At 51.7% G+C, this 24,647-nt stretch overlaps 1 protein-coding gene and 1 non-coding gene across 13 annotated transcripts in view; both read right to left on the reverse strand.

Moving 5' to 3' along the window:
* Positions 1-24,647, reverse strand: part of CARS1 (cysteinyl-tRNA synthetase 1) — a 56,318-nt gene extending 31,671 nt beyond the window's left edge. For 2 of the 12 annotated variants that reach the window (XM_063728338.1, XM_063728339.1), the window contains exons 1-7: positions 24,518-24,635; positions 14,941-15,189; positions 9,395-9,486; positions 8,118-8,206; positions 7,058-7,154; positions 6,417-6,515; positions 5,272-5,421 (exon numbers count right to left, since the gene is read on the reverse strand). In XM_063728338.1, coding sequence (XP_063584408.1) covers positions 5,272-5,421; positions 6,417-6,515; positions 7,058-7,154; positions 8,118-8,206; positions 9,395-9,486; positions 14,941-15,189; positions 24,518-24,542 — 801 coding nt within the window. In that variant the 5' untranslated portion in view covers positions 24,543-24,635. Of the gene's footprint in view, positions 1-5,271; positions 5,422-6,416; positions 6,516-7,057; positions 7,155-8,117; positions 8,254-9,394; positions 9,586-14,940; positions 15,190-22,029; positions 22,109-24,517 lie in introns of those variants that run through there. The other 10 variants (XM_063728340.1, XM_063728343.1, XM_063728344.1 and 7 more) reach the window with 10 other exon arrangements.
* Positions 15,551-15,713, reverse strand: LOC112135681 (U1 spliceosomal RNA). The gene has a single exon (XR_002916929.1). It is a non-coding gene; the product is annotated as a U1 spliceosomal RNA (small nuclear RNA).

Raw genomic sequence — 24,647 nt, forward strand, 5'->3', positions numbered from 1 at the left:
AAACTATTCTGTGTGATACTGCAATGGTGGATACGAGATAGTATTTGTCCAAACCCATAGGATGTACAATCCTGAGAGCGAACCCTAAAGTAAACCACGGACTCAGGGTAATGACGTTCAGTGCAGGTTCACTGACTGTAACAAACGTACCCTCTGGTGGGTGCAGATACTGGGGGAGGTGACGGTGAGGTGGATGGGGATATATATACAGCCTCTCAATTCTGATGTGAACCAGAATCTGCTCTAAAAAAAGAACTTTTTTTTTTTTTTTTTCCTAAAAAGTGAAAAAAGGAGAAACAGACAAATTCACCATCAGAGGGGGAGTTTTGTTTTGGTTCTTGTTTTTGTTTTTTTAAGAAACTGTATGAATAGGCTAAGCCAGCAGGAAGAATTAGCAAAGACACACAAAATATTAACCACACGGCCAACAGGTGTAGCTAGGTGGATGGCATGTGGAACTGTGCACTAGGTGATTAGACAGAATCTTCTCAAGCACAAGAGAACATTCAGAAACCAGTACATACAGGGGCCACAACACAAGTCTCTGTTCACAGATCCAGCTTGGGACAGACCATACTCTCCTACCATTGGGTAATTAAGTTATAAGTGAATAACAATAAGTTAATATGAAAAAATACCATCCATTTGGAAATTTAAAACTTCTAGGTAATTCTAGATAATTAACTTTTAGATAATTACTTCTAGATAATTACTGGGCTAAAAAATCCAAAATGGATATTAGAAATTGTTCACAAGTAAATGATGTCAAATTTTGCAGCAAAAACAGTCAGAGGAAAATGTATAGCCTTAAATTCTTAAATCAGAAAATGAGCTAAACTGCTAAGTGAGACAAAGAAAAACAGAATAAATCCAAAGAAAAAAGAAGAAAAGAAGGAATAAAGAATGGATAAGAACTGATAAAACAAAAAGACTAGAGAGGATCAACACAGCCAAACTGGATCTGAGATGGTTCTTAGATACAACAGGTAAAATCCCAACAGTGTCTTACATGGAACTTGACAAGCTGAGGCTTCAAAACACACCTAACGATAAAACCAAGATGGGGCCTCTTATCCATCAGATACCTGTGAGAGACAGCATGATACGAGGACTGGGCAATTTTTATAAATTTTTTAAATTTTAAATTCTTAAAATTTTTGTAGAGGTAGAGTCTCACTATGTTGTCCTGGCTGATCTCAAACTCCTGGGCTCAAGGGATCCTCTTGCCTTGGCCTCCCAAGGTGCTATGATTACAGGCACGAGCCACTGCACCTGGTCTGGGCTGGACAATTTGACCAACAGAACAGAATTAAGAGACACAAACACATGGAGACCCAACATGTAACAGAGATGAATTCGTGTCTTAGTCTGTTTTCTGTTTTTTTTTTTTGGTTGGTTCTGTTTTTGTTTTTGTTTTCTGTTTTTGTTTTGTTTTGTTTTTTGTTTTTGAGACAGTCTCACTCTGTTGCCCAGGCTGGAATGCAGTGGTGTGATCTCGGCTCACTGCAACCTCCGCCTCCTGGTTTCAAGCTATTCTCCTGCCTCAGCCTCCAGAGTAGCTGGGATTACAGACACCCACCCCACTTGGCTAATTTTTGTATTTTTAGTAGCGACGGGGTTTTGCCATGTTGGCCAGGTTGGTCTCAAACCCCTGACCTCAGGTGATCCGCCCGCCTCAGCCTCCCAAAGTGCTAGGATTACAGGTGTGACCCACTGCGCCTGGCCGGGAATGGGTAAAAATTTTTTTTTTCTTTTTGAGACGGAGTCTTGCTTCATCGCCAGGCTGCAGTGCAACGGCATGATCTCGGCTCACTGCAACCTCTGACTCCCTGGTTCAAGGGATTCTCCCACCTCAGCCTCCCAAGTAGCTGGGATTACAGGCACATGCCACCACTCCCAGCTAATTTTTTTTTTTTTTTTTTTTAGTAGAGACGGGGTTTCACCATGTTGGCCAGGATGGTCTTGATCTCCTGACCTCGTGATCTGCCCACCTCAGCCTCCCAAAGTGCCGGGATTACAGGCGTGAGCCACCACGCCCGGCCTGGGGATGGGTAATTTTTAAAGAAAATTTATTTCTTCCAATTCTGTAGGCTGGGAAGTTCAAGGTCAAGGGGCCACATCTGTTCTGGGCCTTCTTGCTGGTGGGGGCTTTCCGCAGAGTCCCAAGGTGGCGCAGAGCATCGCATGGCCAGGGGGCTCATGAGGGCCAAACTGGCTTCTGTAACAGCCCCACTCTCATGATAACTACCCCACTTCTGTGATAACCCATTAATCCATTAACCCATTCACGAGGGCAGAGCTCTCATGACCCGATCACCTCTAAAAGGCCTTACCTCGTAATACTGTTACACTAGGGATTAAGTTTCAACATGAGTTTTGGAGGGGATAAACATTCAAATCATAGCAATTAGTATCAGAAGACATAAGAATGATACAAAACAGTAAGAAAAGGACCAATAACCTCATGGGAAAGGGGGAGAGATGGGGGCAAAGAATCACAGCTGGAAGCAAGCAAGTGACAAGATGCTCAGTCTCAGGAGAGGTTGGAAAAAGGGACATTTAAACGACAGCAATCAGTACTTCACATTCATTGATTGATGAAAGGGAAGAATCCAATAATACAAATGTGGGTATATGTGCAAATACACAGCACACCCGAAATGTGATAGAAGAAGATGAAATCTGCATAGACATTTCTTTCTTTCTTTTTTTTTAAGAGTCTGGGTCTCACTCTGCTGCCCAGGCTGGAGTGCAGTGGTGTGTTCACGGCTCACTGCAGCCTCAAACTCCTGGGCTCAGGTGATTGTCTCACATCAGCCTCCCCAGTAGCTGGAACCACAGGCATGCTAATTTTTAATTAGCATGTGGCTAATTTTTAAATGTTTTGTAGAAACAGAGTCTCACTATGTTGCTTACGCTGGTCTGGAGCTCCTGGGCTCAAGTGATCCTCTTGCCCTGGCTTCCCAAAGTGCTGGTATTACAGGTGTGAGCCACTGTGCCTGGCCGTATAGACATTTCTGATATGGCTACTATGAAGATAAGAGTGAGCCTAGCAGGTCTGTGTCTGCCACCTGAGAAAGGCCTGCCTACAGAGCTGGCCATTAGCTGGCATCCAGGAGCTGAAATGTCCCCTGTGATAAGAGGCTGGGAAACCCAGCTCTGTGGCAGCAGCCCCCGTGGGCTGTTGAACAAACACTGTGGCTTATGCAGGTGGAACACCAGCTTTCCTCCTGGGGAGTCGGGAATTGTGGCACGTGCCAGGCAGAGGGTGCCTATGTGATGGGCTTAGCTAGGGAGGGACATTTCACACATGTGGCTGCATTTTTTCCTGGTGGGGGACAGGGTGCTGTGTCCCCTCATGGGAGGGAGGGAGGAAGCTTCAGCAGCCTGCCCGTGGATGATTGAAGACTCCGCCTGAGCTTCTGCTCCTCGCTGTGTCACTGTTAGAAACCTTAGACGAGATGACAACTCGATGCCGAGTCTCATGAGTCCTTCTAGAGGACCCCAGAATGTGCGGGCAGTGTTGGGAACCCCCGACAGTGACTCACATGTATCCTACACAACCCAGCGACTCCACTTGCAGGTATATGGCCTAAATAAACTTGCAAATTTCCACCTAGAGACAACACGAAACAACTCACAGTGCAGGAAAAGACACTCCACGTCACTAGCCATTAGGGAAATGCAAACCAAAACCACAGCATACCACCTCACACCTACTGGGATGAAAAATGAAGAAGAACAAGCTCTGGCAAGGATGTGGAGAAAGCAGAACCCCAGTGCACTATGGGTTGGAATGTGTGATAGTGCAGCCACTGCAGAAACAATACGGTGGTTACGCAGAATATCAAAAATAGAATCATCATATGACCCAGCAATTCCACTTCTGGGTATACCCCCAAAAGAAGTGAAAGCAGGAACCCAAACAGAGATTTGTACACCCAGGTTTACAGCAGCATTACTCGCATCGCCGAAAGGTGGAAACAACCCAGGTGTCCACGGGCAGGTGAAAGGATGAGCAAAATGTGGCCCATCTATATACAACAGAGTATCATTCAGCCATAGGAAGGAAGCAGAGTCTGACATGCGCTGCAGCACGGGTCAACCATGGGGACACTATGCTGAGCAAAATAAACCAGACACAAAAAGACACTGTCTCTACAAAAAAAAAAGTTTTTAAAAATGGCTAAGATGGCAAATTTCTTATGATGTGTGTTTTACAAAATTAAAAAAAAAAAAAGAATATTAGTGGAACAACTGGGAAAAAAATTATAGCAGCATTGTTGGTAAGAAGGAAACCTAACTGCCCGTCCCAGGAGAACAGACAAACAGCTCGGCCCCCAGGCAGGCACTGAGGGAGTGACAGAGCGACCACATGTGGGTCCGTCCCAGAAGCACAGCTTGAGTGAAAGCACACTGACGACTACACACACGTGGCACGTTTCCATGAAGTTTGGAAACAGGCACAACGAAGCGATCTGCTGAGTCAGGACACAGAAGAGACCAGACTAGAAAGAAACATGCTGGCGAAGGGCAGACACAGACTCCCTGCCCCGTCACTGAGGTGGGGCCAGGGCAGTGGTGAGGGAAGGCAGGACTGCGGCCTAAGTGGGGCCTCTTTTTCTACGCACAGCTGCAGCCGTCTCTTCTCTTTTCCATCACGTTCTTAAAGGGTGACCAGCAGGCGGCGCTGGCACAAAGGAGAAGGCCTTCCTGACTGTGTCCAGGGCGCCAGCCACAGGGAAAGGCCTTAGGAAGAGGGCAGGGTCCCCTCTGCACCCAGTTCTCTGCCCTGTGTCTGAAGGAGATCTTGGCAGGGGCAGGAAAGCTGGTCAACGTGAAGGCCCCAAGCTCAGTAGGTACCCACAGGACTCAATGCTCAATTCAATGTTAATCCCTGCTCTTCCTTCTCCAGCTGGTGTGGGGAGAGTCTGCTGGAGAATCTTGGAACACTTCCACAGAAGGCTGCCTCCCCACGTTCCAAGTGCACCTCCTGCCTATCTGATGGAAGTGGTGGGAGGGTGTGGATCCCGAGTCTCCTTCCAGTGGCACAGGCTCTGCACCCAGGAAATGGGGCAAAAGGGTGTGGGAGGGGAGGGGCACTGACTCAGCCACCACAGAACAGGGCCACCTGCCACAGTGGAGCTACAGGAGACACAGAGTGTCTTCCACTAAGACAATCTGTGGAATCAATCCGTGCATACAGATCAGTCTATGCATGGCCCGACATTTGACCCGAAAGGGCTGGCTGGGAGACGTGTGAAGCCTCACCTCCACACAGCTGTTGACTTCCTCTCCCGTGAGTCTGCACTGCACAGCTTTCTCAAGTGGTTCTGTGGCAAGCTGCACTGCGTGCTGAATCCGTTCGAGCATCTGCTTTTTATCCGGATCCGTGGTCTCATTTAATTTTACTGAAAATGGCTACAACCATAAAGAGATGTCAAACCTATTAGATACTGCTCAGCAAAACCCCAAGTTCATAAAGGTGATTCCAGGTAGAAAACAGACCAGTTTTTCCCAAGACCCCACAGAGATAGAGAAGTTTGCACCCCAAGTGGCCGGGCAGTAAGTAACTAAGAGAGACTGAAGCTCCCGGCTCTGGAGCTCCTGGTTCTGCCCTCTCATGTGTGACCCTGGACAGGGCACCTAACCTCTCTGTGCCTCAGTTTCTTCAATGCAAATTGGGTGTGAGAGCAGTATTTCTAGGGCTGTTCTGGGGATGAGGAAAAGTAGGCCACCCAGTGAGTTCTGAGGTGTGCTACAGAGACATCCATCAGGAAGGTACTCAGGCCTCACTGACCTAAAAGATTGCTCAGCTCTAATTTTATTCCTGTTCTTAATTCCAGAGATAAAATGACATAAACATATCCATAATGATTACTGTAATTACTAAGGATAATTAGTAAAGAGTAAAATGACCTATTCTTACTATTGCAATAAAAATAACCATATAATAATGGTTATTCAGAATGAGAATACTAGAGAGAACTAATTTCTTCAAAAGATGCTGAAAATTTACAGTATTACCAAATTAAAAAGCTTAGTATAGCTTCTGTATCTTGGGCAGAAGTTTCTGATTTAGTTGTAACCTTGGCATTGAAAATTAGATAGCAATATTGGTAAGCATTTTTATAAGTGTAATTAGTGGCACCATGATGAATTCAGTTGTTTTCCTGTAAGTGGCAGGAATGTCACCTACTCTCCACTCCACTCCAGTACGTCTTTCCTGGTGACTTTGTCACAGGCCAGGGGACCTTACCTATGGAGACTTCAGTGCCCCTGATGGAACTGGCTTGAGTAACATATACTTTGTGAAAGCCTGTGAGACTGACACTACCCTAGGGACAGTAGCCTACAAAGGACCGAGAACAGAAAGCAAAGGGCTGAGTTTCTAGAGCAGACAGCAAGAGGCCCACCTTCAGGGCGGCCTGAACATCCTCCAAGAGCTGTGCTGCTTCAGGCCTCTTCTCTCGATACTGCTCGAACAGGTGGTTCTGCCGGGCCCTCTTGATGATCTGGGGAGGGAAGGCAGACATTGGGGAGTGATGCTTGGAGCCCACCTGCATCCCTCTGCAGCAGGCCACTCTCTCCCTTGGCCAACTCTAAGTGAGGGTGAGGGCGGTGGGAGACAACTGTGGGCCCCGGACGTGCACATCATCATCAAATAGAAACACCACCCTCCATCTCCCACCTGCCAAGTAGTGCCCAAAGCCTAACGTGATCTTTCTGACACTTAATGAAATGAGCCCTGGGGGCCCCAGCTTCCCCTGCAAGCCACATGTCGAAGTGCGTGCTATGGGAGGCCTTCCTTCTGCAAAACACCCAGGGCTACCGACCCCTGAGCAACATGCAGGCTTCTAACCGTGTCTGAACATCATAGAAATGATCTTATCAGTAGCATAAGTGGTAATATTAACTCATTGAGGGGATTAAAATGATGTTTATCAGGTCAAAACACAAGCTAGCTCAAGCCTACATTATTTACTTATGCGAAAGTTCTATCTTCTTTTACACCATCCAATTGCATTTAAAATTTAATCTTACAAATTCCCTTTACCTTGTCATCAATATCCGTAATGTTCATGCAATAAAAGACATCAAATTTGAAGTAATCCTTCAACACTCTTCTCAAGATATCAAAAGAGATGTAGGACCTAAAGCAATGAAAAAACAAACATTTCCAAACCAGACGATATGTGTAGCTTAACCTCCAACATGTGTTTGAACTGCATGAGTCGATTTATATATGATTTTCTCTGCCATCCCTGAAACAGCAAGACCCCCCTCCCTTTCTCCTCCTCAGTCTACTCAACGTGAAGATGGCAAGGATGATGACCTTTATAATGATCCACTTCCACCTAATGAATAGTAAATATATTTCCTCTCCCTGATGATTTTCTTCATAATATTTTCTTTTCTCTGGCTTCGTTTGTCATTAGGAATACAGTATGTAATGTATATACAAAATATGTGTTCATTGACTGGCATGCTATTGGTCAACAGGAGGCTATTTTAGTAGTGAAGTTTTTGGGGAATCAAAAGTTATGTGTGGATTTTCAACTGTGCAGAGGGTCACACCCTCTACCCTCCAGGTTGTTCAAGGGTTGACTATACATGACCTTGGCACTGCAACTAAAACATGAACAAATAAAAGGACTCTGTGGCATTTACCCCAACAGCCAGCTACTCGTCAGGAGCTACAGCCATGACCATCCAGTGGTCGGGGGGGTGATAGCCAACTCAGCGTCAGGCCTGTCAGGTCTGAGTGTCACGGGAACTCAGCATCTGGGGACCCCACGAGAGCTTGAGGGATGAGAGAAAACTTTAAGGTATGTGAGAAAAAGTGCCCAGGTCGAGTCCAGCATGTTAGCAGTGGGGCTATGGACATTTTCTTTTTGGTGATCTGTAATCTTTCTGCAGTGAATATGGATTACTTATGGAATTAAAATTTTCATCTTAAAAATAAGAGAAGAAATTCAGGCTTGATTCCTCAAATCTCAGGTCTCTGTAGCAGATCTAAGATCTTTGTGGACCTAAGATCGCTGCTGTGGATCCCAATGGCTCTGACTTGTGCGTGCAACGGCTGAAGCTGCAGGGACACCCCGCGGTGGACCTACCTGGCGTGCCCCATGTGAGATGCGTCATAGACGGTTGGCCCACAGCAATACCACGTCACCTTTTTCCCATCTTGAGGTATGAACACTTCCTTTGTTAGGAATGAAGGAATGACGATCACAAGAAATGCAAGAAACACTGCACAGGATTATCAAAAACAGCAACAAACATCACAGTGTGGTTTGTGTCTTGTGTGAACAATTCAACAGAGACCATTTTGTTTTATTGTGAAAAGTCACAGTCTCAGTGGGAGCCCAGTGAGATGTATGGCACCTCCCACCAACTGAGCCCTGGGTGGGTGGAGCCTCTTCCTCCCTGGGGTTCTACTCATCTATGGAGGGAGGCGATAAAGGGAATCAATGATTTTATTTATTGTTGAAATGCTGCTTATTTAACAATAACACAGCTTATATTTACTGAGTAGCTACCATGTGCCAGGCCCTGAGCTAAATATTCAACACGCAGTACACTCTAGGACGTAGGTTATGTCATTTTCTGTTTACAGATGAAGAAACTGAGGAAGACAACACTTGGCCAGGGTCAGTCCCTGTTGGATGAGCCCGGCTTGGAGGCCAGGACCCCTGCATCGTGGTGCTGCTCACCGCTGTTCTGGCACCACTCCCCAACATCCCACCAACCTCAGACCTCTCTGGGGGCATCATCCTCAACCAGTTTCCCAAGGAAGGCCAGGAACTCCCTCACACCTGACTCTGTGTCTGCTAAACGTGCTCCCTGATGGAAATCCAAGCAGCCCTGGCCGGAGCCTGGTCTGAAATCACTGGAGTCACTGGCCATGCCCTGAGCCAAGCAAACCATGAAAACTCCATTCTGTTAGGAACCAATCCTGCCTTCTTCTCAAAACCTGCTGTGCTCCCAACAACAACCAGCCAGTTTGCCGTTTTGTCCATCCTGCTTGGCTTATACAGTGCCACCTGCTGTAACCACATGTCCTCCTGAAAGGCCTGGCTGTGGATGACCTCAAGTATTCATGGTTGGGCAGAGTCCGAGAGACAAGCCAGGGTGATCCATGCCCAGAAGTCATGGGCAGGCTTCCACATGAGGCGTGATACTTCACGTGTGTGGGTTTCAGAGGACAGCTCTGCCTCTGGGCCACAGACTATAACACGGAAGCGACTGAAGGAACTTAAACCTGGATTTATGGAACTCCAGAGCCCAACACAAGGAACAGGGAAGTCTGTTGTGTGACAAGGCACATGGGCAGTCCTGCCTTCTGCCTCCCCATCGTGTGCGTGTGCCACGGCATCTGTGTTCTCTTTACCTTGTTCCTGGTGAGGCTGTTGTAAAGGTGGAGTCTGCATGGCTGGGTCCCAGCAGGAGGGGACCACTGGGGCTGCACGCGCCGGCCTTTGCCTGGGAGGCAGAGAGAGCAGGATCAGGGTCCAGGGGCAGCACCAGGAAGTGCAAGTCGCCTCTTCATCTGGAGACTTGGTTTTGACAACGGGACTATAGCTTTCCATGGAATGGAAACAATGTGAAACCACACGAACCTCGGTCAACATTACGCAGCTCAAAGACAACCGCGTCTTTTTTTTTTTTTTTTTTAGTAGGAGTCTCGCTCTGTCGCCCAGGCTGGAGTGCAGTGGTGTGATCTCGGCTCACTGCAAGATCTGCCTCCCGACAACCGCGTCTTTCTTTTGCTTTCTCATATTCTGTATGGCAGCATACCCCAATAACGCCCTTAGAACCCCAGAAGGGCTGAGGAATGCCTACACAGCACGCCCAGCACATTCCACTGCTCTTCAAATACTGGCTCCTTGCTGGCAGTGAGCACAACACCACCTGGCACTCCTGGGTCAGTCAGGGCTTAACACTGACAAGGTATGGTCTGTGCTGCTGCAGCCCTGGGAACCTCCCCCACCCAGGATCCCTCACCTGGACAAACTGAGGATTTTGAGGACTCTTGTTGGGACAGAGGCCACCTCCAAGCCTCCAAGCCCTGGCAACAGAAGCCAGGAGTCAGAGCAGAAAGGACCCCCTGTGGCCACGGCCAGCAGGCAAGACTGGCTCCAGCCCAGCCCCTCCTCATCACTTCGGACACAGCAGACTGTGATCCAGACACTGGGCTTCAAGCTCCACATAGGTCTATATTGCCTTCATAAATAACCTGAGCTCCTCTCAGCCTCCAGGCGGAGACCCCCACCAGCCAGCCCCTCAGTCCGGTCACCTCCTCCTGGCCAGACTTCCCTAGTTGTTCCCCTCCGCTCACCTGCGGGCTGCCTGGGCTGCTCTGACCATACTGCTTCCAGGCCTGGCTTCCAACCTGGCACAAGGCTGTCCTCACACAACCTGCATCTGAGATCCCTGAAGGGGCAGAGCTCTGTCCCTGGGGCCAGGGGCAGCCACAGGGTGATTATTCACCCTCTGAAACGTCAATCCTGCAAAGCTAGGTGTGGAGGACGGTACCTGGTGACTTTCCCGTTGCCCTCAGCCGGCTCCTGCCCGCCCTGCCCCCTCAGCAGATCCCCACTTTTCTCCACAGTCGTCGCCCACAGGTCCAGGTTCTGCGTTATGCTCTGCTGGGCACCTCTGACCCCAGCTGGTGCCTGGCCCTGGGAAGGGCTCCACATGTCTCTGCTGAGTGGCACCAGGAAGGCCTATGAGATGGATACTCCTAGTACTGACCTGTGCCCACCCCAGCAGGCCACCTGGCAGCTCACCAGGGTGCTCGCATCCTGCCTCCTCCCGTCCCTGGTTTCTGTGCCAGAGGGTCTGGCAGCATGGCCAGCAAATCGCCACACACTGATCACGGGGAAGTTGGTCCTGGGCACCAGCCATCTCCTGGCCTCCCGGCTCTTGCTCAGGCCACACAAGCCAGGACGGCAGACGCTGATGACTAACAGGCCAAGGGGAGGAAGGAGGGCGGCTGCACCGTGTCTGGGCAGTGGGGGTAGTGTGGGCAGGTGGGAGATGGGGCAGGAGAGGGACAGAGGTCCAGTGCTCAGCAGGAGCCCCCACTCTAGGTAAGTTCCAGCAGTCACAGGTGGTCAGATTCTGGAAAGCGTAGGCAATCTCCAATCTTAAGCAAACATCATGTGCTTATTGAGGCCAAGTGCAGCTTGGCCTCGGTGTACTTTAAATGCCTCACAAGCCCTTGAAGGAGAATCTCACTCAATGCCTGGAGGCATTCAAACGGCCACTCTAGGATCCCATCACTCTCCTCCCTCACAAAGACCCTGGAGCTCCTTCAATAGGACACTGCTGCCATCTCAGACAGCTGGAGATGCTGCCCAGAAACACAGCCATGAGGCCGCGGGATCATCATACTCATCCTGCTACGAGGAAACGGCCCAGGGTTCACAGGACTGAAAGCTCGTCCAAGAAGCCTGGCCACAGCCAGCATTCCAGCTCCCCTAAGGCTGCTATCTCCACACAGCTGGCGATGGGCTCCCCAGGAAAACGGGTTACCAGGCCCAGATATACAAATTCAGATTTGCAAAAGGGAAGAACTGAGAGATATCACATAAGGACCCTTGCCCTATTTTTTTTTTTTTAGACAAAATCTCGCTGAAGCGCAGTGGCGCAGTCTCAGCTCACTGCAACCTCTGCCTCCCGAGTTCAAGCGATTCTCCTGCCTCAGCCTCCCGAGTAGCTAGGACTACAGGCGCCCGCCACCACACCCCACCAATTTTTGTATTTTTAGTAGAGATGGGGTTTCACCATATTGGCCAGGCTGGTCTCAAACTCCTGACCTTGTGTTCTGCCTGCCTTGGCCTCCTAAAGTGCTGGGATTACAGGCGTGAGCCACCGCGCCTGGCCTGTGCTTTTGTTTCTTTGGAAAAAATGAACACACATTCATTGATTCCACAGTCCCACCCTTACCTGAGTGATCCAACAACAGAACAACTGTGAACCGCTCATGAGAGACATGGCTTTGAAACAGGGATGTGAGAGGCTGAAGACAGAACGATGGAGAGAGAAGCCAGGAAGTGGCAAGCAGTCTGCCTACATCACACCAGATGCAGACAGGACCCAAGCAAGGGGTTCATGGAGAGAAATCCTTCATCAGGAAGTTAAGGGTCCTCCATCCGAGAGGTGAGAGCAACACCAAACCTTCATGTTCCTAAAACCATGGCCTCGGGGTCTGACAGACCCACACCCTCCTCAGTGAAGGGTATGGCTGACACTCCTTCCCAGGGGGCAGGGAGAGGCCGGCAGGCTGGAAGGGCTGAGCCTCCACTGCAGGTGAGAAGTGCTCAACAAGTTCAACGTCCTGATATCCAGTGGACCTCCGTGCTGGAGGCTGGCGATCCAGGGAACGGATCCCCCAGGAAGGGGTCTGGCTTCACAGGAGTAGGAACCTGGGGGTTAAGCAGAGCCTTTCCACTTTTTTTCCCCCCCGAGACAGAGTCTCACTCTGTCACCCAGGCTGGAGTACAGTGGCACGATCTCGGCTCACTGCAAGCTCCGCCTCCCGGGTTCACGCCATTCTCCTGCCTCAGCCTCCCGAGTAGCTGGGACTACAGGCGCCCGCCATCACGCCCGGCTACTTTTTTGTATTTTTAGTAGAGACAGGGTGTCACCGAGTTAGCGAGCATGGTCTCAATCTCCTGACCTCGTGATCCACCCGCCTTGGCCTCCCGAAGTGCTGGGATTACAGGAGTGAGCCACTGCGCCCGGCCAAACAGAGTCTTTCCATGTCTGAGAGGATCTTGGAGACAGGACACAGAAAGCACATGGGAGGGGCTGGTAACAGGCGGGCACACTGAGGGCCAGACACAGGCACATCTGATACTGCTGGGATGGCCAACAGAGGTGGAAGGGCAAGCAGGAGGAGGGGTACACGGCCCACTGTGCCAGGAAGGAAGGTGCGTGCTTGGGGAGCACGAGCAATGGAAATAGAGGGTGTTCCCATTTAGTGGGGGAAGCGGCTCTGATTCTCATAGCTACATGGAGGGAGATCCACAGCTACTGTCATCCCAGGGACATGGGCGAGGACACTACACTGGACTCCATGGCGCCTCGGACTGACTCGAGGTCACTGGATGCTCTAGCAGTCCCAGACTCCAGCTCCCACCTCCCCCTTCAGCCCTGCTCAGTGTACACCAAGCTTGAGTGAGGGTCGCCTGACATAATGCCCATGATTCCTGGCACAAGCAGACCCTGGCAGCCTCTCGCGCAGCCTGGGTGATGAGAGGATTTGGAACCTGGGGAGGGCACAACAACTCCATTAGTGCTATCCACGGTCCATTCTGTTACACAGCAACGTGGCTCTGCTTCCTCTCTGGAGGTTAAAAGGTGTTTGCAGGAGTAAAACCCTTCCTTCATCTCACAGTGTGGATGGAGGCTTGTGTCTGTGCTGCTCTTTCAACATGTCCCTATGAGGGAAGACTGGACAGGCCACTGCTGAGCTGGACGTACCAGGCCCGCTCCACCCTCCCTAATCCTGCCCCCCTCTGGCTGTGTCTTGGAATGGCACATGACAGGGGGAACAACCTGACACCCGGGCCCTTGGAGAGAAGGCACCTCATAGCACAGGTGTCACTTGGGTGACCGCGCTGGAGGCTCAGGCAGGAATGGCTACATGGGGAAGGACATGACCTGCACAGCAACGGCCTCCACCCTACGCTGGGGAAGGAGTGTCTGCTGCAGAGTTATCCAGAAAACACGACCCCTAGGAGATGTGACGTCCCCACCTCCACCTTGGTTGAAACAGTGGTCTAGCAGAGGCCTGACCCATGGCAGAGGCGGGGTGGCATGTTCCAAATCCCAGGCCCCAACAGAGTCTGGAGAAGCCCCCAGAAGGCTGCCAGCTACAGCTAGGACCACTAGAAAACAGCACTAAACCTGCCCCCACATGAAGGTGGAGGAGTGCCCACAGCCACAGGAGCTGAGCCACCCAAAGGCATACTTCAGTGATGATGGCATGGAGCCCCCTCAGATCTGCCACAGAGTGACAAAGCCATGCAGGCACCCCAGGAGTATCTCCTGCAAATAACCACAGGCACGTTCCACAGACACAACTAGCACCAACAGGCTGGAGCTATGGGACAGACATCATCTCAAAGAGAAAAAATGACTTATTTCTGATTTTTAAAAAGTTCAATGCCGGTTGGGCGCAGTGATTCATGCCTGTAATCCCAGCACTTTGGGAGGCCGAGGTGGGCGGATCACGAGGTCAGGAGATCGAGACCATCCTGGTTAATGCAGTGAAACCCCATCTCTACTGAAAATACAAAAAATTAGCCAGGCGTGGTGGCGGGCGCCTGTAGTCCCAGCTAGTCGGGAGGCTGAGGCAGGAGAATGGTGTGAACCCGGGAGGTGGAGCTTGCAGTGAGCAGAGATCGCACCACTGCACTCCATCCTGGGCGATAGAGCGAGACTCTGTCTCAAAATTTAAAAAAAAAAGAAGTTCAATGCCAATTAATACTTTAGGATTCTACGATTCTAAAGCTGGAGGATAGACACGCTACAATCTTATGGAAAAAATAAAGAGAAAGAACTGAGTCAACCAGAGCCAGGCACAGCCTTAGCTAAAGATCACAAGGCTAGGGCCCGTGGCCTGGGCATGCTACGTGGAACCCCAGAGCCGCAGCGGCTCTGCACCCCACCACCTCAGGCAATCCTGCCACACCAGTGATGTGAACATATTGCTCCTGAATAACCGACTCCATGGGGCGTGATTTTATCCCAACCTCCATCCAGCAAGCGCTGGATCTGCCCATCCAGGCCACTTGCTCGAGACACACTTAGGCGAGCCTCCCTCTGGGGTATCCGCAGGCGCCAGGTAAGCACCAGGGTGATGGAGAAAGCCTTTGACCTTGGGAGAGAGGTTCTAATGGCCAGGGAACCCACTCCGTTACTCACTTGCTTGGAGCCTGCAGGGCTGGCCTTTGCCACAGGGGCTACCCAGGAGCGCTTCTATGTGCCTGAACCACCGAACCACGTGGAAGAGCTGGGGGTCAGCCGGCGGGGCCGAGAGCTGCCTGAACGCGTCCACGTCTGCCTGGGACAGTGAGTACCCCTGGACATAGCTACGCGTGCTGAGGTGCTCGTTCAGGGCTTGTGCCCTGGCTGCCTCGTCACTAATGCTCAGAATGGACCTGTAGTCAGGAGCTGCAAAGACAGAGGGCACATGGTGTCAGGCAGGCAGGCAGGCAGGCAGCCCAGAGGCCGCCAGAAAGACAGGAACTAGGGGATGGCACGGAACCAAGGAAAAAGGTGCTCAAGCCCTTCCCTGGACGCCAAACATCCAGAACAGGCAAAGGCACAGGGGCAGCGCGTCGACTGGGGTCGGGGGAGTGACTGCCTAACAGGTGTGGATGGGTTTCCTCTTGGGTGATGAAAATGCTTTGGAACTAGACAGAACTGAAGGCTGCATGACAACACTGTGCACCAAATACCACAGAATTGTGCACTTTTCATTTTATGTCATATAAATTACTTAGTTTTTACATTTTTAATTTATTTTTTCTACCACGGAAAGCATGAACACAGTTCCACACCACCACAAATTACGCAGTTCAGTTTCTGACATTTGGGGAAATCACAGGGGTCAGCACATCTGGAGTGTAACGGATAAGCCTCGCCTTGGGAAAGCTACCTACACGATCATGGTATCCCTCCTGTCAGCTAAGTATGTTACGTGAATTTAATCTCAATTTTTAAAAACTCACAACAAAAATCCCCCAAACCAAACCAACTTCAAGCCTCTTTACCGCAGCAGCACCCTCTCCCTCCGGGTGCTGAGGGATGAGGGGTAGGGAAAACCCCACATTGACAACATGTGCCATTTACACCCCTGCACCAAGAGACAGCTGGACTCTAGCGTGGCTTCTTCAGGTCAAGGCCACAGCCTCAGGAGGACTGGGCCCCCTCAAAGGACCAGCCCAAGAAAGCACAGGGCTGCCAGGAGAATGTGGCTGCTCCAGCCAGCCTCACCTGGCCCCTGGCCCCAGGCCCCAGCCTCCTTCCTTAGAGCCTTCAAAGTAGTAAGCGTGCACCTCCACCACTCAGGTGTGTCACTCAAGGACCTGAGAGCCACTGTTCCGCATGTCACCATTGGGAGGAGGAGCAGAACCCTAACTTTCACCACTGCCAGCTATAGACAAGGCTGCCTTGACACATGCACGCTGACCAGCCCCATGGCGTTTTTCACTTGAGCCCCTGCTCACCCTCCTTCTCCTCCTTCATTCTCCCTTTTTTAATTTTTATTTATTTTTATTTTTTAGAGACAGTGTCTGACTCTACTGCCCAGGCTGGAGTGCAGTGGTGCAATCAAGGCTCATCACAGCCTCAAAATGCTGGGCTCAAGTGACCCTCCAGCCTAAGCCTCCTGAGTAGCTGGGAATACAGGCACATGCCACCAGGCCCAGCTAATCATACTCCCTTGAAATCCAAAAGGTCACCTCTGCTGAACTGGCAGGGAACGCAGCTCCTTCCCCTACTGTCAGGAATTAGGGAATAAAATCTATCTCACCATTCTAAGGAATATCTGCCTGCAATTACCTCCGACATGGGAGCTGGGGACCAGGTGCTGTGTCCAAAGCCCACGTCCCTAAAGTGGGGGCAGAGCAGGCAGATGGTGCCACGCTTCTGGCCAGAGGAGGGAGTCTGGTCTCTGAGCCCATGAGCACAGGTGCATCCAAACCTTGAACCAGTGATTGTGTCTGATGAGAGGACTGTGGGAAAAGGACCGATGCTTGCTCCTTCCACACAGATACCCTCTCACCCCAGAGTTCACTCAGGGTAGGAAAGCACATGTCTGGCCACCCCTTGCTGTGCCAGCTGCCCTTCCTGGGCACAGGCTGCCCGACATCACAGCCATGGGGCGTGGATGCCCTGCACATCACAGTCCCCCTCTCCGTCTTCTCCCATTCCCTTTTGTCCCCCATCTCCATGTTTACTCCTGGCACAGAGCCAGAATAACCCCAACCAAACCCACACAGCTTCTGAAAACAGAGAGCAGAGTGTGTTGCGGGGGTAACTGCACACGAATGTCTTTCTCTGCTTTGCTTAGTGTGGGGAAAACCCTTCGTGTCAGGCCAATAACTGGCACTTCCCAGAACGCTGTGGTGTCAGCAAAGATGAGTCAGAACGGAGTGCACAGCTGCAGCAGCAAGAATGCCCCACTGGGCCGAGCTCTTCACCCGCCAGGGGGCCCACGGAGCCACGTGATGCCCCAGGGCCCAGCCTCCATGGCTGCCGGAGAAGATGTCCTGAAGCCACCTCTTCTCTGCAGTCAAGGGGTGGGCACTGTGTGGGAGAGCCTTCCTGAAGTCTCAACATGGATGCAGGGCTTAAAGTGGCTTCCTGGGATGACTCTCGCTGGTGGGATGACGAGTGCAGCGTCCCTCTAACTTGCCCTGCCTCCTTCCCACTGCACGGAGCCACTGTCCCATCTGTCCCCAATAAGATGGCCACCCACTCCAAGCAGCCACAGGCACCCAGAAGCAAAGCTCTGGGCACACTCTTAGCCAAAACTGGAATCACACCCCTTTACAAGTTATCCTTAGGAGCACCCATAGCCAACCCACGGGAGGATCCGGGGCCTCTAACTCAAGAGGCTTTGGACTTGAGAGCCAGCCCTTGTCACCTGGATTCCTGCAAGCCAGACACCGCCACCTGTAGCTAGCATGGCTCTCGCCTCACAGCCACAGGGCTCCTGCGGCCCTGCTGAAAAGGACAAGTTCACATTACTGCCCCCTAACACCCACGTTGCCAGCAGCACAAGCCTGTCCTCATGCTGGCCATGGGCCCCCCACCTGCTGCTCCTTTTTTAGGGGGCATGCTCCCCAGATACCAGCAGGCCCCTTAATCCTTCACAGCTCTGCTAGGTGCTGGCTTCCCCACCAGGTCTTCAAGGACTCCCTGTCCATATGGCGCCTGCCTCTAGACGCTGAGCCTGGCTGCTCTTTCTCTCCACAGCACCCCTGTCTAACACATGCCCGCATTTCTTTCCTTCACCACCTGCCCCACCACTCCATCTACCTTATTCACTGCTCGATCTTCAGCATCTACAACTGAGCGTGTGACATTCCAGATACCGGCTAAAGTTGCCGAGGGAACAGATGAGTGGACAGCAGAATGGCACCACAGAGTGCATGCCACTGCTGGTGGGCTGACGTTCCCCTATGGCACTGGGCCTCATGCACCCTTCTCAGAAAGATACCTGCACAAGGACCAGTGCTGGGAACCGGCCACAGCCTCTGCTGCTTTGAGCCCCCAGGGACTTGCTGAGCAGGAGCCCTGCTGCCCAAAGATACCAGAGACACAAGAACAAGTCAGTTTTTACTTCAGCTCTTCCAACAGTCCAAGGAAAGAGAAAGACGGGCGGACTCTGGACCCACTGAAGGCGCCTGGGGGGTGCCGGGAGCTCTTGAGGGCCTCTCACCTGCCCCATCCCCACAGTTACATGCCCAGTGTCAGCACTGGCACTGCCGTGGCTTCCCTCTGAGAAGGAGGCTGCTTACATGGAGATGCGCTCTCCTCCCAACTGGAGATGAGATCAGGGAGGACGGAGGCGGAGGCAGACCCACCATGGCAGCTCCAAGCACCCCAAAGCGAGGTCCTGGAAAACTAACTCTAAATAAATATCAGACTCCTACAAACTCTTTTGCAGAGCAACTTCCAGCCAGGAGACTTCTAGTTTAGCTGGATATTTCCCTCCAACAGCTCTGCAGCTGCCAGCAGTGGTCCCATTTAATGATAAAGAAAATGAAGTTCACTAAAGATTAGAGAACTTGCCAGAGGGATGGACAGAGCCGGAAGGTGAGCCTTGTCCCCTCACGGATCAGGCCACAGTTCGAAAGCCGTTCCCCGGTGCTGACCCTCCACACTCCTCTCCCCTGTCCCCTCCCTGAGCCTTGGTCTTCTGCAACTGCTCATGCCTGGGTTGGACTCCATGACAGCAAGAGGGAAGAAGAGACAACAGCAGCACCCTGAGAAACAGTGACACAGCATCAGCTTCCAGCTCAGACAGCGAGCTGACAGTCATGCGCCTCTCACACTCAGCATCGATTCTGATGGAGACCACCAGCAACGGCCCGAACACTGACAGTGACGATGGTTGATGAGAGGGGGTTACAGGTGATTTTAATTCCCTCTTTTTCTTCATTGCTTACATTTTCTGCAGTAAGCATCTGCTATTTTTAAAATGAGAAAAACATAAAATGTCCTAATGGCTGCAGTGGCTTTTGAGTGCTGAGGAAGCAGTCTGGGAACTGAAGCCGCTGTGGATCCTCTCTCTGGAGACCTGAGGGGCGGCCCCGATGCCCTCCAGGGCTGAGTGCCTATACTCACACACACGGCGGCATTTCCTCATGGTAAAACACGCTCATAACATCAGCCTTGTAAAACTGCAGGCCATTAAGTCAAATTACGCTTATTAAATGTTTAAAAGCTGCCTGGCACAGAGCCAGGGGCCCCGTTTGCCATCATTATTATCATAATCGCTCTGGTATTATTATTATTGTTATTGTAATAGCTGCATGTTACACACAGAGAATTTCCTGGAGTTTTCCTAGGGATCACACACTCATTTTTATTTAATTAATTTTATTATTTTAAAAGCTTATTACCAAATCTGCCTTGATCTTGGATCACATCATTCTTAAATGTACCGTTTAGAGCAGCCTAGATGGCTCATCAAAAGGGAACCAAGTCCACGCTTGGGAAGGCTCTTCTCAGAGCAGAAAGGTGCTGGTGCCCAGGGAAGCACAGAATGACAGGCTTCCATGAGATGGACGCAGACAGTCATTTGGGTAATTGTGGTAGCTGCGTTTAAGTGTGTCTCGAGGAAACAAATAAAAATAGGTCAGCTTTCAAGTGGTCATGGGTTTGAGCCAGGCTGTGGTCTGTCAGTCTGATGCTGAGATCAGATGAGAACACTTCTGAGCAGATGGAAAACCTCCCAGGGACCTGTTCCTCGACATGGGCCCTCATCATGGAGCCTGCACACTCTGTGCCGAAACTCCTGCTCTGCCCCCACGGGAGGGAATGTCCACCACCGGGTGGCCTTGCAGTTCAGTTCATCAACACATTGAGGGACACGGGACTGTCCCAAAGGTGGATGGTGGTTATCACCGGCTACAAAGGTGGAGTCTCTACAGAACATTTATTGAAATCACATGTAAGTACCAAGCAATCACTCAGCACAGATACCAAAACAAAGCCACACCAAATGAACAACATCCCCGACACGTCAAACAACTGTGGCAGTGCGACTTCTCCCTCTCTCTGGTTCTTTCCTATCAGCACTTACTTTTTATTTATTTATTTTATTAATTTTTATTTTTTTTATTTATTTATTTTCGAGACGGAGTCTCGCTCTTGTCACCCAGGCTGGAGTGCAGTGGCATGATCTCGGCTCACTGCAAACTCCGCCTCCCGGGTTCAAGCGATTCTCCTGCCTCAGCCTCCTGAGTAGCTGGGATTACAGGCGCCCGCCCCCATGCCCAGCTAATTTTTGCATTTTTAGTAGAGACGGGGTTTCACCATATTGGCCAGGCTGGTCTAGAACTCCTGACCTCAGGTGATCCACCCACCTCGGCCTCCCAAAGTGCTGGAATTACAGGCGTGAGCCACCATGCCTGGCCTCCTGTCAGCATTTAAACCTCTCCCAGCTGCCCTGTTTCTCTTCCTGCGTTCCCTTGAGGCTCTCCCAGCTCCACTCCAGGCATGGCCCTGGTGTGCCATCAGCAGCAGAACCTGGAGGATCCAGAGAAGTCAGATTCTTGGGCTCACCAGAGACCTGCCAAATCAGAATCTCTGGGGTGGGCCCAGCAAGTGAGGTTTAAACCAGCTTCCCCATGGGTGGGCAGCTTGCTAAAATGCAGACCCCTTTACAGCAGGTCTGAGCTCCTAAGAAGTGCCTCAGTTTGGTGGGGGTCTGCACCCCTCACTCACCCTGACCCTTTGCCTTCTGACCCTGCTACTTCAAAGGTCCCACCAGGGTCCTCATCTTGTGGGTGGGTGTCCAGGCAACATCTCACCCTGCAGATTACTCCCTTTCTGCAAATGTTCCCCTGGTCGCACCCTCTATAGCTGCTCCTCTTGGGTCCTTCCCAATGACCCACTCCCTGCCCAAGAAGTGCTCAGAAAGGGGACTGGAAAAAGCCCCCAGACATGAATCGTGGGGAGGAGAGAGGGGCATGCACCCCTGCTCTCACCAACTAGGAGCCAACACCACCCAATCCCAGAGACCAGAGCCTCCTCCCACAGGTGAGGGTTTCCCCTCCCTCTCCCCGTCCTGGTCACCAGCCCCGGAGGTCCAGCTGCCACTCGTTCACAAAGGTGGCCCCCAGGCATCCTCTCTCACCCCCAAGAACGGCATCTCCATCTTCCTCCTTACTGGGAGGGAGGTTATTCATTATTAGGGGAATCCAACATCCCTCACAATGAGCCTGTGGGGTGATCAGACAGCAATATTGCCACCCAGAGCACCCACACTGGAAATGGCTTAATCTCCACCCCAAGGGTACTGCCTAAGACTCTTCAAATACCTGGAAACATAGTACCTGAGTTCATAGAGGAGCAAACATTTCACGTGGCTCTGGGGAAAACATCGAAGGGCATCAGCTTTATTCTCGCCTGCCTTAACTCACTGGGTTGAGTTATTGTGAGTCTGAAGAGAATCATCAAAGGCAGCACAGCACAGCACAGCACAGCAGTTAAGGTCCCTATTGAGTCAGGCTGCCCAGGTTGGGAGCCTGGCTGTGCCTCTGGCTAGTCGTGATGGTGGACAGATTGCTTGATTTCTCTGAACCTCAGGATTCTCATCTGTACAAGATGCCGGCAGGATCTTCCTCAAAGGGGTTCCCCCGAGGGTGGCAGGAGATAACAGATGCAAAGCATTTAGAGCAGTGCCTGGCACAGACTCATGCTGAAAAAATGCTGGCTGTGTTATTATGAAGACCCTTGAATTAAACTGTATAAAAATTAAACTATAAGTCTGACCTGATGAGCAGCCGCCCAAGTGGTATCCCCAGTCTGCGCGGAAAGGCCCTGAGGTAGGTTCCATCTACCCCAGAAACCTCAGAAATGAAACTCATTCTTCTGAAATAATCAGGCTCTTGGACAGGCACCAAGCCTATGCACCTTCAAGACTACAAAGGAGAAGTTGTACACCCAGTGAGATCAGGAAAGACAAATAGACCTTCTGAGTCAACTTAGGGAAGATGGTACAAAAATGAGGGCCTCCTTGAAAAATCTGGTAAGATGGTCACTGAAAGCATTTACAATTGGATTTTTTTTTTTTTTTGAGAAGGAGTCTCGCTCTGTCGCCCAGGCTGGAGTGCAGTGGCGCGATCTCGACTCACTGCAAGCTCCGCCTCCCGGGTTCACGTCATTCTCCGGCTTCAGCCTCCCAGTAGTCAGGCGCCCGCCACCGCGCCCGGCTAATTTTTTTTGTATTTTTAGTAGAGACAGGGTTTCACCACGGTCTCGATCTCCTGACCTCGTGATCTGCCCGCCTCAGCCTCCCAAAGTGCTGGGATTACAGGTGTGAGCCACTGCGCCCGGCCTACGATTGGATTTTATTTCCTGTTCTCATCTTTGAGAGTGTGTGTGTGATGTGACGAGGTGATAGTAAAGGCAGGTGGGCCATGACCTGGGGCAGAAGAATACTGGCTGGAGATGCTGTGCGCAGGCTGAGGACTGGGCAATCTGCCTGCTGCCCTGACAGCCTGGAGAGGGCAATCCCAACCTATATGGCAAGCTCCAAAAAGAAGGCAATTCTTACAAGGCTCTGAAAACCTAAAATTCTAAAGCTATTTTTAAAAACAAGATACAAAACACTACTAATACGTCATTTACGTTCACAAATGAACAAAAACACATTTTTAGTTTGAAAACAAACAGGCTCTAACTTTCAGCATGGACACAGCACTTATTGAGTGCCAGGCACTGTTCTACATCCTTCCCATCTATTAATTCATTTACGCTCCATGCTCCAAGGTAGGAGCCATTACCCATGGTTTGCTGTGGGGCGGGAGGCAGAGTTGGGACCCTGGCCCTTCCAGGGTGGTTCCAGAGTTGGGGCTGTTAACTATGATGCTGTTTTACAGGAATCTGGGTGACTTCTGAGGGCTGCTTGGCTCTGGGATGGGTGGAGATGGTGCTGGAATCCAGGCACACAGTAGAGTGGTAGGCGGCATGCCTGGAAGGTGACTACCTCCTGCCACTTGGCACAAGAGTGTAGCCCTGTTATCTGGGTGTCCCCATGCCGCCAGATTACCCGGGTTGTCATAACTACCTATCTATAACCCGATAAACCCTCAGGGGCAAAGGGCACCACCAGATGCTAAGGAAATCTTGGTATGATCTAAACTGAGGGTGGGGGCTGGAGATGTCTTAGAAGAACTTGCATCTAATTTTTGCCAGCCAAAAGAATTAAAAACTAGATACTGAGAATGTTTCCTTTGGAAAGCCTGCTCCAGACTGTTAGGAATCTGGGCTTTCTGATCCAGTCTCTTGCCTTTCCAGCACCTAAAATCTTGCTGGAGGGACAGTGAGAGAAGACCCACTGGTCTCTCAAGGTCTACCCGCTGGTGACATGAGTGACTGGGGGAGCTGACACAGCTGTGTCCCTGGGGAACCTCCCGGATTGGCAGTAAAATGGGGCAGTAATGCTCTGACAATCAGCTTGCAATGGACTGCCTGCGGAACTGGAGATGAAAGCCTTCGTAAAGCCCCAAGCCCTTTTACTGTGTGTACGCGTACCCCTGGCGTCCTCTGCCCCATTTCCCTAAGTACTAACCTCAGGTGCCCTCCGCCCACCTCCCGGAAGCTGCCAGGTCTGGGCAGAAAACCAAAACAACTCTTGGGCCTTTGTCTCCCCTCTAAAGTCCAGCTGGGGCAAGAGGGAGCGAGGGCCCGCCCAGGCACCGGCTGGGGAGAGGCTGTTTGATGTAGGGCCACCTCCCGGGGTGAGGATGCAAGGGGACCTCGGCAGGAACCAAGGGAGGAAACTGAGGCTGGGTGGTCTGGGCAGCGCCCCGGTCGGGCTCGGGTCCCCGCGGGGTCTGTGCCCCAGCCACGGGTCTGGCAGACCCTCATGCAGGGGTCCCAGGGGTCCCAGTGGCCGTCCCTCGGAGCCGGGCACCCGTTGTCCTTCGGATCCTAGGACGTGCCACCCCTCGAACCTCAGGACCCGCCGTCCCTCAGACCCCGGGCACTGACACCCCTCAGACCCCGGGCACTACCGCCCCTCAGACCCCAGGCACCCCGCCTCTCGGACCCAAGGACGTGCCGTCCCTCAGACCCCGGGCACTGACACCCCTCAGACCTCGGGCACTGCCGCCCCTCAGACCCCAGGCACCTCCGCCCCTCAGAACCCAGGCACCCGGGTCCCTCAGACATAAGGACTCGCCGCCCTTCGAGCCGAGCACCCAGCGCCCAATCAGGCCCCCAGCCGCCCTCAGCCTGGCCCGGCCGCGCCGCTCACCCTGCTGCCCGGAGGAATCTGCCATGGCTGGGAATCCCGGACCCGCAGCTGCGGCTACAGACACTTCCTAGAATCTGATGCAACCGCCGCCCCGGAAGTCTCGCCCCGCGCCGGGCCCGTCTTCCGGGAC

The sequence above is a fragment of the Pongo abelii genome, chromosome 9 (genome assembly GCF_028885655.2).
Source record: "Pongo abelii isolate AG06213 chromosome 9, NHGRI_mPonAbe1-v2.0_pri, whole genome shotgun sequence".
Taxonomy (NCBI): Eukaryota; Metazoa; Chordata; class Mammalia; order Primates; family Hominidae; genus Pongo; species Pongo abelii.